Source organism: Bombina bombina, chromosome 2, assembly GCF_027579735.1.
Source record: "Bombina bombina isolate aBomBom1 chromosome 2, aBomBom1.pri, whole genome shotgun sequence".
Lineage (NCBI taxonomy): Eukaryota > Metazoa > Chordata > Amphibia > Anura > Bombinatoridae > Bombina > Bombina bombina.
In genome coordinates this window covers 87,682,321-87,695,586 of record NC_069500.1, presented here as the reverse complement: position 1 = coordinate 87,695,586, position 13,266 = coordinate 87,682,321, and the positions used below count along the sequence as shown (strand labels likewise).

Here is a 13,266-nt window from a genome sequence, read left to right as displayed (position 1 = left end):
GAAGTCCGCCACTGATAAAGTATAAAAAAAATGTGAGAAAAAAAAAACACTGCTCTCAAATGGCGCCCTTAGGAGGTTGCCTAGTTTGCCTTGTGCAAGCGCCGGGCCTGCAAAAAGACACAAGCCTACCCGCAGGACCAGCCAAACGGATCCCTATCTGTCAAGAACTGGGAAAGATCTCAAACAAATGAAAATCAGGAGATTACCTCATCCCCACATGTCTAATGAGGTGCACCATTTGAAATAGCAGACTGAAAATCCCCGTATCTGGTAACGATAGGGTCATTCAATAACTGAAAAACACGTCTGAGCAATATGCGAAGACGCGCAATCCTGTAACGAAAGGCACAACACTCAGGGACAGTTACATCTGTGGGGAACTGTACAGGCCCTCCCCAAGGCGGAAGGCCGAGACAATAGGGCACAAGCACATTCTAAAATAAACGTCTGGCGGATGGCTCAGCAGTCCCTTGATTCCCCGAGCCCAAGGAACAAGGCGATCTGAAATGGCATACGGGACAAAACTGGTCAACAAGTGTCAACGAGGCCAGTCCGGATTCGTCACCGGACACAGAATCTGAAATCAAAATAGTCTCGGTATCCGAATCCTCCGTAACTGAATCTGAAACGAGCACAGTTTCAGCATCAGAATCCTCCATAACTGGAGAGAGGAAATATCAAAATAGATACCTGACGGCACCTGACACCCACAATGGCTGGGGCACTCACCACCACCTCCTATGACCAGACCCCTGTGGACTAGAATATCTCCTTCGCCACACGGTCAGGAATGCAGAAATGGGGAACGTAACGTAACCATGCCCGAACACAAGGTGAACAATCCCAAAGGCTGCGTCACTTTCAAAGACCTCTAAGTTCCAACCACGAGCCCATAAACATCACACATAAGCAGGTTGAATCACATAACAAACATGATTATAAACCCCCCTGTTCAATAACCCCCCTCAGGAGATAATAACCCTCGATTCCAAGATACTAAGAGACTCCCCTGAGACCCTTATGTCATATAGTTAGACCCGCAAAGGTGTGTAACCTCTCGGGAAAACATTCACATTACAGTACATTGACGATAAAGTAAAATGAAACGATCTTATCGGAATCTACACCGTGGAACAGGAACACAGCCTTTCAAGTGTGACGAATAGTGGCATCGCCCCCGCCATGGACTTGAGAGAAGAAAGCAGGCAGCGGCGCGAAGTTCGACAACACCGATTGCTTGAGGAGCTATTAATATGAGTTGGGATGGTTTCCCAGAAAGACTCTCCCTGCATCTCTGGACTCTGACTTTCATCCAAGCCCTCACTGAGAGACTGACAGGACTACTTAAAACTCCTGTCCTATGCCGAAGAATACTACCCTCCATAAGAGACAAAAAACAAAAATTTAAAAATTCTGACACGTCTCTGCCAACCTCCTGGGACAAAAGGCAAAAAATGACTGGGGGATGAGGGGAGTGGGAGGAGTATTTAAGCCTTTGGCTGGGGTGTCTTTGCCTCCTCCTGGTGGCCATGTTCTTATTTCCCTAAAGTAATGAATGCAGCTGTGGACTCTTTCCATTTAAGAAGAAAATAATATCATTGTGGATCTTATAGTGAAAAGATTTTTTTTTTTTTTGCCAGAACACTGTGGAAGATAGTAAAATGCCAAAACATAGCATTGCGTTTGCAAATACAATTAAATACTAAAGATACTATGCATTACCCTAAAAAGAAAATCAAACAGGAATACTGTGGATTATTAAATTAAGTTTACCCCTCAATATTACCATTTTGCCACAGACATAGAAAAAAAGAACTGATCTTGTTTTGCATCCAATTTGGTTAAAAAAGTATTCTAAGAAATCAGAGGGCAACCGCTGATAATGTCAGTCACAAATGTGGGCAGGAGCTAAACAAGTGGAATGTTACCATAGTGAATAGGAAACAAAATTAGAAATGGATCCTGCATCCATCTACATACAATCTAGTGCAAATGCTCATTCAGAATATAAAACGGATGCTTAATAGTTTAAAAAAGAAAAGCATTGTATTTCTGCAATGTAATCAATTTTGTGTTTGAGTTTAAACCATCTGTTTTAAATATTTTTAATGAAAATATAACATACTTCTAAGAAGGCATTCATTTGCTTCTGCACCCTGTTCACAAATCTCCACTGGATTACTAGGCTGCAAAAAAAAAAAAAAAAAAAAAAAATATTAATATTTTCCTGCAATTATAGACATATATCACTATATCCACAAAACACAGTTCAAACCTAACAGATACATCTAAAAAAAACTATAATCATATCTGCTCAGCCATATCTTATATTTAGTATTAAAATCATGATTTTTTTTCTCCAAATCTGCTCTGCCACATTTTGGGCAATATTACAAGTGTAGCCGTATTTAACGCTCCCGTTAAAGAGCTAACTCCACTAGAGTGTTTTGGGTATCGGTCGTATTAAAAGTTGAAGGTAAACTTTTTTGGCTTGTGTGCTAACCCGATGTGCATAAAAAGCAGGTTAGAATATTGCTCGCATGATAACGGATTCCCCATTTAAGTCAATAAAGCAAATGCAATGGCATATTCTCAAGTGCGCTAACCCGACCGGAAAAAATTAATATTTCACATTCCAATGGTCTTCACATATTAGCAGAATATGTTAAATGTGTTCATAAATACATATTTCTATATATATATATATATATCTGAGGGTATTTTGGCATAAAAAAATAATAATATATATATATATATATATATATACACACACACACACATATATATATATATATATATATATATACATATATATATATATATATATATACACACACACACACATATATATATATATATATATATATATATATACACACACACACACACATATATATATATATATATATATACATACACGATTATATATAGGTTTAGATATATATATATATATATTTCAAAATACATAAAACATATTTACCTACGTGAAGAACATTTGAATGTGAAATATTTATAGTAAATACACAGTATACCACTTTATTAAATATGAATATTACATCAATATGTTTTTACATGTTTTCATCTAGGTGACTGCAAAGGGCTCCAATGCACTTCTATATATGTGCGTACATATGTATTTATATGTGTATATATGTCTGTAAAAACTTATATATCTATATAAATAACACACACGCACACACATATGTATACATGTAGATATCTCAATGTTAAAGCCCTTTGCCTGACTTTTTTTTTCTATCACCTGAGAACTCATATTTTTGAGTCCTTATAACTTTTTTGTGCAAATTTTTTTAAAATTATTTTTTATTAGATGGTGTTATAATGAGTATAACTATACTTTGTAATGTATTTGTGATGTGTTTTGTGAAACTTTTTGTTTCGCGAAACAGTTAACCAGAGCTCTGAGGACGCGGTAATCATTCTAGCGTAAATCACAATTGCGCTCAAGTGATTGCATTTATTTTCAACTTGTAATATGAGCAATAAACCCGACGCGTGCAAACAGCCGTGATAAACCCCTTTTCGCTCGCGCTTAACTGTTAATGCGCTACTCGTAATCTGGCCCTTTATATTTAGCATTAAAATAAAATTATATCATAATAATCAGTGGGGGTTCTAAAAGGAAAAAAAAATATACACAAAAGCAAGTGTGGTAAATTAAATTTCTTCTGTATATAAACATAGACAATGCACAGGGAATGCAAGGAGTATGTATCTATATATATATATATATATATATACTGTATATATATATATATATATATATACACACACACACACACACATACCAAGATATTTTGAATATTGCTAAAGATACATTGGTAGATACTGCTGTATAACTATTACACAAGAGCAAGTACGTTAAACAGCATGCGAGCATTCATTTTCTATTGTTTAAAAAAATATTTTATTTTGTATAATAACAAGCACCTGTATGAAAAGTTTTATGGTTTAAATTACTTCAGTAAAACTTTTTGATATATCAGTCGCTGAAAAGAGCTGAATGCCACTACCCACAGCCTTAATTGGAATTTGTTTTAGAAATGAACCGCCGAATGCACATGCCTAATATATATCATGGATAGTTATACAGCAGTATTTACCAAATCTATCTAGATCTGCATTACATATTCTAAATATCTATCTATCTATATTTATATTCCCTGCATTGCTTGAGCATCATTTCTATTACATTATATTTTGGAAGGATCTGAACACACACAAAAAAATGGTTCCAATTAAAGAGCCTTTAAGGTTGTAAACAGGTATTAGAAACAATTGGGTGTAGCAGCAAGCTCTATATTAGGTCCAGTTGTTTTGCCAGTTTTATTACTTCTATATTTAATTAAAAATGTAATTTTCCTATGCACTCCTTAGAGGCATTACCAGCACATTATATTAAATGAACTTTGCACTAATGTGCATGTGTATTTATATTCTTATGTAGTCTCAAATAAGAAAGGTGCAGATAGAGAGATGTACGCAATGAATTATTGACATTACAACATAATTAAAATACATCAGCGGTGCAGAGTTATCAAATAATATTTTTTTTATAACATACTCAATGTATTCTCTTTTGTTGTCATTTGTCACAACCATTTCAGAACCATTTGGTTTTAAATCAACTTGATAAGTCTGAAAAACAGAAAGTAAACAGGTTTCATTAATTGTTGTTAACTAATTAAATGCAGATCTAATCATGAATCATAAGTAAGTGTAGCATGTCCAGAATTTTAAAGCTATTTTTTTATGCAGAACACATATCAGCATTTAAACATTGAATTGTAAAAGAATTGCAAAAATACCTTACAACTATTTAAAGGGACATAATATCAATAAACCATTTTACATAGTGAGAAAATAGTGTTTCTACAAGTAATTCCACTAGCAACATTTACAAGGTTTTGCAATTTCAGTGGACTTTGTGGATACAACCATTGAAAAGTGTGTTCATACTGTTTTTCCTTGGGTCGGGGAAACTACAACATACATAAGTCCTTGGAATGAAATCCAAGCCCCATCACAGGTAAGTGGCAGTAAAATAGACAGATAGACAAACTAAATAATGAATGTACAATTATATAGTTTTTCCTATGCTTAAATGGACATAATGGGCAAAAGTATATTTAAATTTTTATTTTTTCAATATATTTATATTAGCAAAATGCTTTGAGCAAATAATATTACTGTTTCAGATGGATATGCACATATGCTGTGCATGCTCTGCGCACCAGTATTCAAACATTCAATCATTACGTTTCTATAACGAAAATGTTTTATAGTGGATTACATTTTGTGTTTTTTATGTCCCCAATAAGACAGCCCTACAGGGCAGTAATAACTAATGAAACATATTTGTGATGTATGTGATAAATGTGATGTGAGACACCAATATCTGAGATAGATAAAGTTCAATACAGATAGATAGATAGATAGATAGATAGATAGATAGATATAGACGGACATAGCTAGACTGAAATGTATACATTATACGTTCACTTACCTGACCAAAATTTTCTTCATCTATACAAAACCTAAGGTCCAGCTCAGTGGGGTCATTTTCTAAGATCCATTTTAAGGAATTATAGTATTCACTATCCTATAAACAGAAAGGAGATCAACCGTTAATCATTAAATGTGTATCTTGTATTCTATATGACCCAACAAAAAACAAATTAAAATAAAATCCCTTCTCTGATATAATAGAAACTTTCAAGTATATTAAGGGGCTTAAAGGAACATGAAAGCCCAATTTTTTCTTTCATGATTCACATAAAACATACAGTTTTAAACAACTTTCCAATGTCTTTCTATTACCCAATTTGCTTTGTTCTCTTTGTATCCTTTGATTAAAAGCATACCTAGGTAGGCTCAGAGCAGCAACGCACTACTTAGAGCTAGCTGCTGATAGGTAACTGAACAAATATTCCTCTTGTCATTGGTTCATCTGATGTTGTCAGCTAGCCCCCAGTAGTGCATCGCTGCACTATCAACAAAAGATACCAAGAGAATGAAGCAAATTTGATAATAGAATGAGATTGGAAAGTTGTTTAAAATCACATGTTCTATCTCTTTAATAAAGCTGCGGCTGTAAGTATTTAAAAAAAACAAAACAAAACACCAGAACAAGGGGTCATCATCTCTAGTTGAAGGGTAGCAGGTTCAGAAGTAATTTGTGAAACAAAAAGGGGGGTTGGTTCATGGAATAAACTTCCATTAGAGGCGGTAAAGACAAACATTGTGGCGGACTTGAAAAATACCTGGGATAAGCACTAGGCTGTCCTACAGACTAAATAACCATACACTTTTATATATAAATATAATATACGGCGCAGGTTTCGGCGCAAGCGTGGGAACCCGTACCGCCCGTAATTTCACCTTGCACATCGGGGTATTACATATACTGTGCCGTTAGATGCTAAACTGGCGTAAGTAGGACAAACTGGCGATCTTCTGAAATGTGCGCAAATACACATTTTAGTCGTCGCAAGTAACTTACGCCAGTATTTTGTCCACGGAAAGTGTCAATAAAGAGTAGTTTTATGCAAATTAGGCTAACACTCGTAAAAATGAACTGCAATTTCAAATATAAATGTGACACGTAATTACGCTATTCAAAATTCATATATAAACCCATGCGCAGCCGCCATTTTCTTCAGTGTGTTTGGATGGTTCGTTGAGCTACAGCACACTACAGTGGAGTGGAGGATTAGTCAGAGTAGAGAGAGAGGCAATAACAGAGGAGTTAGTTAGGTCGCATTGTTGGTTGATTAAGCTTGTACACTTACACATATTTTTACATATTGCACACATTTTGCATACATACATATACAAATACACCACACTTTTTTTTCTAACACCTCACACATTTTATTTGAATTTTACAGGCTGAGTGTTTGGTTGGGATTGTGTGTGATTGAACTGGGAGTGAGTGTGAGTAGTGCGATTTAGTGTGAGGATGGCAGGGAGTGGCAGGGCGGAGGGGAGTTGCAGGGAGAGGAGTATTGGAGAGGACAGGAGGAGCAGTGGGGTCCCCGTCAGGGAGTAAGTGGAGTGGGGAGAGGGAGAGCTAGAAGGGATGATGGGAGGGGAGATGCCTGAGAGCCTCAGAGACCAGGCACATCTACGAGAGGGACATAGGGTGCACATGTGGACAGAAGGGGGGAGGAGGGAGAGGATAGGGAGGAACCCACACCAGGGACATCACAGGGAGCAAGCCAGGTGTCCATGGATGATGAGAGGCTGAGATGTCCCAACTTCTCATTTGAGGAAAATGTTGCCCTAGTCCAGGCCATCATGGACAATTACAGTGCCCTCTTCGGGCAGGAGAAGGGCAAAGGCAGTGCCAAAAGGCGAAAAACTGCATGGTTGGCGGTAGAGGATGCCGTCAACAGTGTGGCCCTGCAGAGGAGGACTGTTGAGGGCCTAAAAAAGCGGTGGAATGACTGCAAGAGGCGGGTGAAAGTAAAAATGGGGCAGGAAGCTATGCACCAGAGGGGAACAGGCAGTGGTCCATCCCTGGACATAGAGTATAACACCTGGCAGGAGATGATACGCAGGTCCCTGAGTATCACAGCACTCCGTGGACTTCCAGGGGCTCGTGACTCAGGGGCTGCAACCACAGCACATCATGCTGGTGAGTAACATCCCACACACCAGTATTATATGTATTTGAGATATAACATCCTTTAATATCACACATTCATGTACACAATGAGGAGCATGGTATTTGGCCTACTAACAAAAACATCTACAATTATATTTGACATTAATGCTACTTAACACAATGCAATTCATGATATGAGGTGGAATAGTGCAATACTAACAAGTCTCAGAGTAACACAGGCCACAAGCCACATGTAGAGTTTTCAGTAAATGGACACTATAGCCATCACAATACTTTTAGCTCAATAAAGCAGGTTATGTGCCTACATCAGGCTAAAGTAAATTGTGTGACCATAGTGTCACTTAAAGATCACATTTTTTCCATCATTGACATGTACATATAACTATTGCATGAAACACATACCTATATACTGCGCATATTAAAATCCTTCATAGCACAAATCACAATGTGCACATGCATGATATAGAGTTGTACATGAGAATCAGTATAGGCCCTAGCATGTATAAATGTACATTGTATGCCCACATGGACATATATCTGACTGTACTAATCCCTCTCATCATTTGACTACTCCACAAAACCTCCTGTCACGAGGATACAAACAGGCATGCCGCCGCCACCCCCATTCTTCAGGCAACCACATGAACAGTATGCTCCCAGGCATGAGCATGGTTGGATGGCTTCAGTTGAGGACCCTGGAGTGATGCCACCACCATTGCCATATGACCCCTGGCAAGATTCCTGGCCAGAGGAATATTCTTCTTTTGGCTTTGAGGGGGAGCCAAGACAGCCACAAAGGGTCCATGTATTTACCCCCCCCCCCCAACCCAATCTCAGGGCAGTCATGGCTTTTACCCACAGACTATGTCACAAGAAGTGCCAACTGGACAGGCTGAGTGGTCACACACTGGTCATCAGTGGGACTATCAATCAACCCTGAGAGCTCTACCATCCTCATCACTTGGGCGAGTTCCACCATCCTCATCATTTGGGCGAGCTCCACCATCTGCAGATGAAAATATAGCTGAAAGTACTCAAGCACCAGCTGAACCTGCCCCACCAGAAACATCAGATGCAGCTGAACCTGCCCCACCAGAAACATCAGATGCAGCTGAACCTGCACCTCAAGCAACTAGAAGCGCTGCTGCTCAGGAGCCTGTGGATGCATTGTATTCTCCCCTGGGTGAGGAATACATTGCACTCCAGAGGAGGCTCATAACAAGCTCCGAGAGCAGACAAAGAGGCCAAGAGAGGTTCCACAGGAGCCAAGAGAGGTTCTTCAGGAGCCAAGAGAGGTTCTTCAGGAGCCAAGAGAGGTTACACAAACGTAGAATAGAGATGCAGAGGGACATGACAGCATCATTAAGTGGAAGTGTTCAAAACCAGTCACAGATGATGCGAATTCTGTCGGATATGCAGATGGACAATAGATGGCGAGAACAAAATCAACTCTTGGGTGTGTTGGTTGAGCACTTTACACACCAGCAGGACATTGCCTCCAGCCTATCATCTGTGGCCAGCACACCAGCAGAAACATCAGAATTTTCTCAAACCAGGAGAACAAGGCAATCCACTACAGCCACCTCAGCTCAATCATCCAAGAAGCCAAAAAAAAAAAAAAATATTCTTATAGTTCACCATAAATCTTGTCCTCTGTTATTTACCATATAATTGTCATCCACATCCATGTGAGGTGTGTTTTAGTACACTAATATTGTTAAAACATATAATAAGACCTTTTAAAAATTCTTTACACTAGTCACAGCACCACTATGATACTTTAATGATAATGAAATAAATCTAGTTATCATGTGAAGGGTGCAAGAGTTTAGTATTGCCTCATATACTACCATAAATCTACTCTTGAAAAAACTCAGCACACCTTTTTACAAAAAGCAAGGCTTAACTTTATTACATACTGCCTAAAGACATGGAATACAATATACAAGAATCCAAAGTTTCAGTCCATCCACTCATGCAAAAAACATTCATACATAAAATAACCAAGATTCTACTCAGACGTCCCTGGAAGAATCAAGATTTGGCTGTCATTAAACTGCTGTCTTATCTCCTGGAATTTGAACAGTTCAATTCAATATTGTAAAGGACAATCCTTTATATGAACAAACTTTCAGAACTGTATCCAATATGCATAATAGTACAAATAAATGTTAGCTCCGATGGACTCTGTAAATGTAATGTAAAAGTTTCACTCTTTTTCTGTTACAAGTGAATCCTCTTTAAATATGAAACTTGCTTAAAATTCAAAGGGCCATAGTAATCGGATTTCTCACACATGCAAAGCGCCCTTTAAATCAAAGCAGCAGCACGTTAATATGTTAGTGCGTTTTTAGCAAAGCAGAAGCTGTTAATTTAGTTCAGCATATGTATAGCAATTCATCTGTATTTTCACTCGGCACACTCTGAGACTTTTGAGTTACCCACTTTCAAACCACACTTGCGGTAGGGCAATGTTAAGCCTGAGTTCAGCTACACACAGAGTATCACAGTTCATATAGGTCTAAACATATGCACAAGTTGTATGGCACATACCGGCACTGTCCCGTCATATATTGTTTCTAGTATTGTCTTATTTCCAGTGTTTATGTAAAGACTGGCCAGTTTATAACATGCATGTTAGTTAGCTCATATGATACTTGTGGTTCCGTGCTCTCTCGGTCAGATGCAATGCTCCCAACTTTTATCCACTCATGCGGGAGATAAGTCATCACCTGCTTTGTCAGTATGTCCTGATATAACAACGGCTCTATCTTGTATTGCTTGTCTTTTAATGTCAGAGTCCTTGTATCGGGAAACAGTTTGATGAACAGCCCTTACACTTCGACGCGCGTTTCGGGACTCCGCTCTTTTTCAAGGAGTATTCGTCATCACGAACACGGCCTCTTTAGAAAGGCCTTGATGCAATTCTATTGGTTAATTCACACACACCTCTCTTTCACGTCACTCATTCACATTGCAATGTAAATACAGCAGTGTATATTAACCTATGTTAAAATCTAAGTGAAACATTCTAACTACATTTAGTTCTAATTTATATATACAGCAAGGATGCAACAAGATGTCTAGTACAAACTAAATGTGAATTAAGGAAAAAGAATTCACCTATAATTTCGGATGGATTATCTAACCAATCATAATTTACAGGTCTCTTCAGAGGGGGGTCATTTAACTCAAGAACTTTTCCAGACACCCAATGTGCCTAATTTAATATTACTGAATGCATTAGTAACACCTTGAGTTAAATTACCCCGCTCTGAAGGACTCTGACATTAAGAGACAAGCAATACACGATAGAGCCGTTGTTATATCAGGACATACTGACGAAGCAGATGATGACTTATCTCCCTTCCGCATGAGTGGATAAAAGTTGGGAGCATTGCATCTGACCGAGAGAGCACGGAACCACAAGTATCATATGAGCTAACTAACATGCATGTTATAAACTGGCCAGTCTTTACATTAACACTGGAAATAAGACAATACTAGAGACAATATATGACGGGACAGTGCCGGTATGTGCCATACAACTTGTGCATATGTTTAGACCTATATGAACTGTGATACTCTGTGTGTAGCTGAACTCAGGCTTAACATTGCCCTACAGCAAGTGTGGTTTGAAAGTGGGTAACTCAAAAGTCTCAGAGTGTGCCGAGTGAAAATACAGATGAATTGCTATACGTATGCTGAACAAATTAACGGCTTCTGCTTTGCTAAAAACGCACTAACATATTAACGTGCTGCTGCTTTGATTGAAAGGGCGCTTTGCATGTGTGAGAAATCCGATTACTATGGCCCTTTGAATGTTAAGCAAGTTTCATATTTAAAGAGGATTCACCTGTAACAGAAAAAGAGTGAAACTTTTACATTACATTTACAGAGTCCATCGGCGCTAACATTTATTTGTACTATTATGCATATTGGATACAGTTCTGAAAGTTTGTTCATATAAAGGATTGTCCTTTACAATATTGAATTGAACTGTTCAAATTCCAGGAGATAAGACAGCAGTTTAATGACAGCCAAATGTTGATTCTTTCAGGGACGCCTGAGTAGAATCTTTGTTATTTTATGTATGAATGTTTTTTGCATGAGTGGATGGACTGAAACTTTGGATTCTTGTATATTGTATTCCATGTCTTTAGGCAGTATGTAATAAAGTGTGCTGAGTTTTTTCAAGTATATAATAAGACCTGTGTGGAAATGGGAAAAAAACAGAATTTATGCTTACCTGATAAATTACTTTCTCTTACGGTGTATCCAGTCCACGGATTCATCCTTACTTGTGGGATATTCTCAATCCCTACAGGAAGTGGCAAAGAGAGCACACAGCAGAGCTGTCCATATAGCTCCCCTCAGGCTCCGCCCCCCCCAGTCATTCGACCGACGGTTAGGAGAAAAAGGAGAAACTATAGGGTGCAGTGGTGACTGTAGTTTTACAAAAATAAATTTGAACCTGACTTAATTGCCAGGGCGGGCCGTGGACTGGATACACCGTAACAGAAAGTAATTTATCAGGTAAGCATAAATTCTGTTTTCTCTTACATGGTGTATCCAGTCCACTGATTCATCCTTACTTGTGGGATACCAATACCAAAGATTTAGGACACGGATGAAGGGAGGGAACAAGTCAGGTAACCTAAACGGAAGGCACCACTGCTTGCAAAACCTTTCTCCCAAAAATAGCCTCCGAAGAAGCAAAAGTATCGAATTTGTAAAATTTGGCAAATGTATGCAGTGAAGACCAAGTCGCTGCCTTACAAATCTGTTCAACAGAAGCCTCATTCTTGAAAGCCCATGTGGAAGCCACAGCTCTAGTGGAATGAGCTGTAACTCGTTCAGGAGGCTGCTGTCCAGCAGTCTCATAAGCCAATCGGATGATGCTTTTCAGCCAGAAGGAAAGAGAGGTAGCAGTCGCTTTCTGACCTCTCCTCTTACCAGAATAGACAACAAACAAGGATGATGTTTGCCTGAAATCTTTAGTTGCCTTTAAATAGAATTTTAAAGCACGAACCACATCAAGATTGTGTAACAGTCGTTCCTTCTTAGAAACTGGATTAGGGCACAGAGAAGGAAAAATGATTTCCTGGTTAATATTCTTATTAGAAACCACTTTTGGAAGGAAACCAGGTTTGGTACGCAAAACAACCTTATTTGCATGGAACACCAGATAGGGTGAATTACACTGCAAAGCAGACAATTCAGAAACTCTTCGAGCAGAAGAAATAGCTACCAAAAACAAAACTTTCCAAGATAATAACTTAATATCTATGGAATGCAAAGGTTTAAACGGAACCCCTTGAAGAACTGAAAGAACTAAATTTAGACTCCATGGAGGAGCCACAGGTTTGTAGACAGGCTTGATTCTAACTAGGGCCTGTGCAAATGCCTGAACGTCTGGTACAGCTGCCAGACGCTTGTGTAACAGGATAGACAGAGCAGATATCTGTCCCTTTAAGGAACTAGCTGACAAACCTTTCTCCAATCCTTCTTGGAGAAAAGACAATATCCTTGGAATCCTAACCTTACTCCACGAGTAACCCTTGGATGCGCACCAACAAAGATATTTCTGCCATATCTTATGGTAAATTTTCCTG

At 38.5% G+C, this 13,266-nt stretch overlaps 1 protein-coding gene across 14 annotated transcripts in view; it reads right to left on the bottom strand.

Moving 5' to 3' along the window:
• NEDD4L (NEDD4 like E3 ubiquitin protein ligase) overlaps nucleotides 1–13,266 on the bottom strand; it is an 826,963-nt gene that overhangs the window by 30,958 nt on the left and 782,739 nt on the right. For all 14 annotated transcript variants that reach the window (XM_053701158.1, XM_053701159.1, XM_053701160.1 and 11 more), the window contains 3 exons: nucleotides 5,528–5,623; nucleotides 4,586–4,659; nucleotides 2,126–2,186 (listed from right to left, as the gene is read on the bottom strand). In XM_053701158.1, coding sequence (XP_053557133.1) covers nucleotides 2,126–2,186; nucleotides 4,586–4,659; nucleotides 5,528–5,623 — 231 coding nt within the window. The remainder of the gene's footprint in view (nucleotides 1–2,125; nucleotides 2,187–4,585; nucleotides 4,660–5,527; nucleotides 5,624–13,266) is intronic.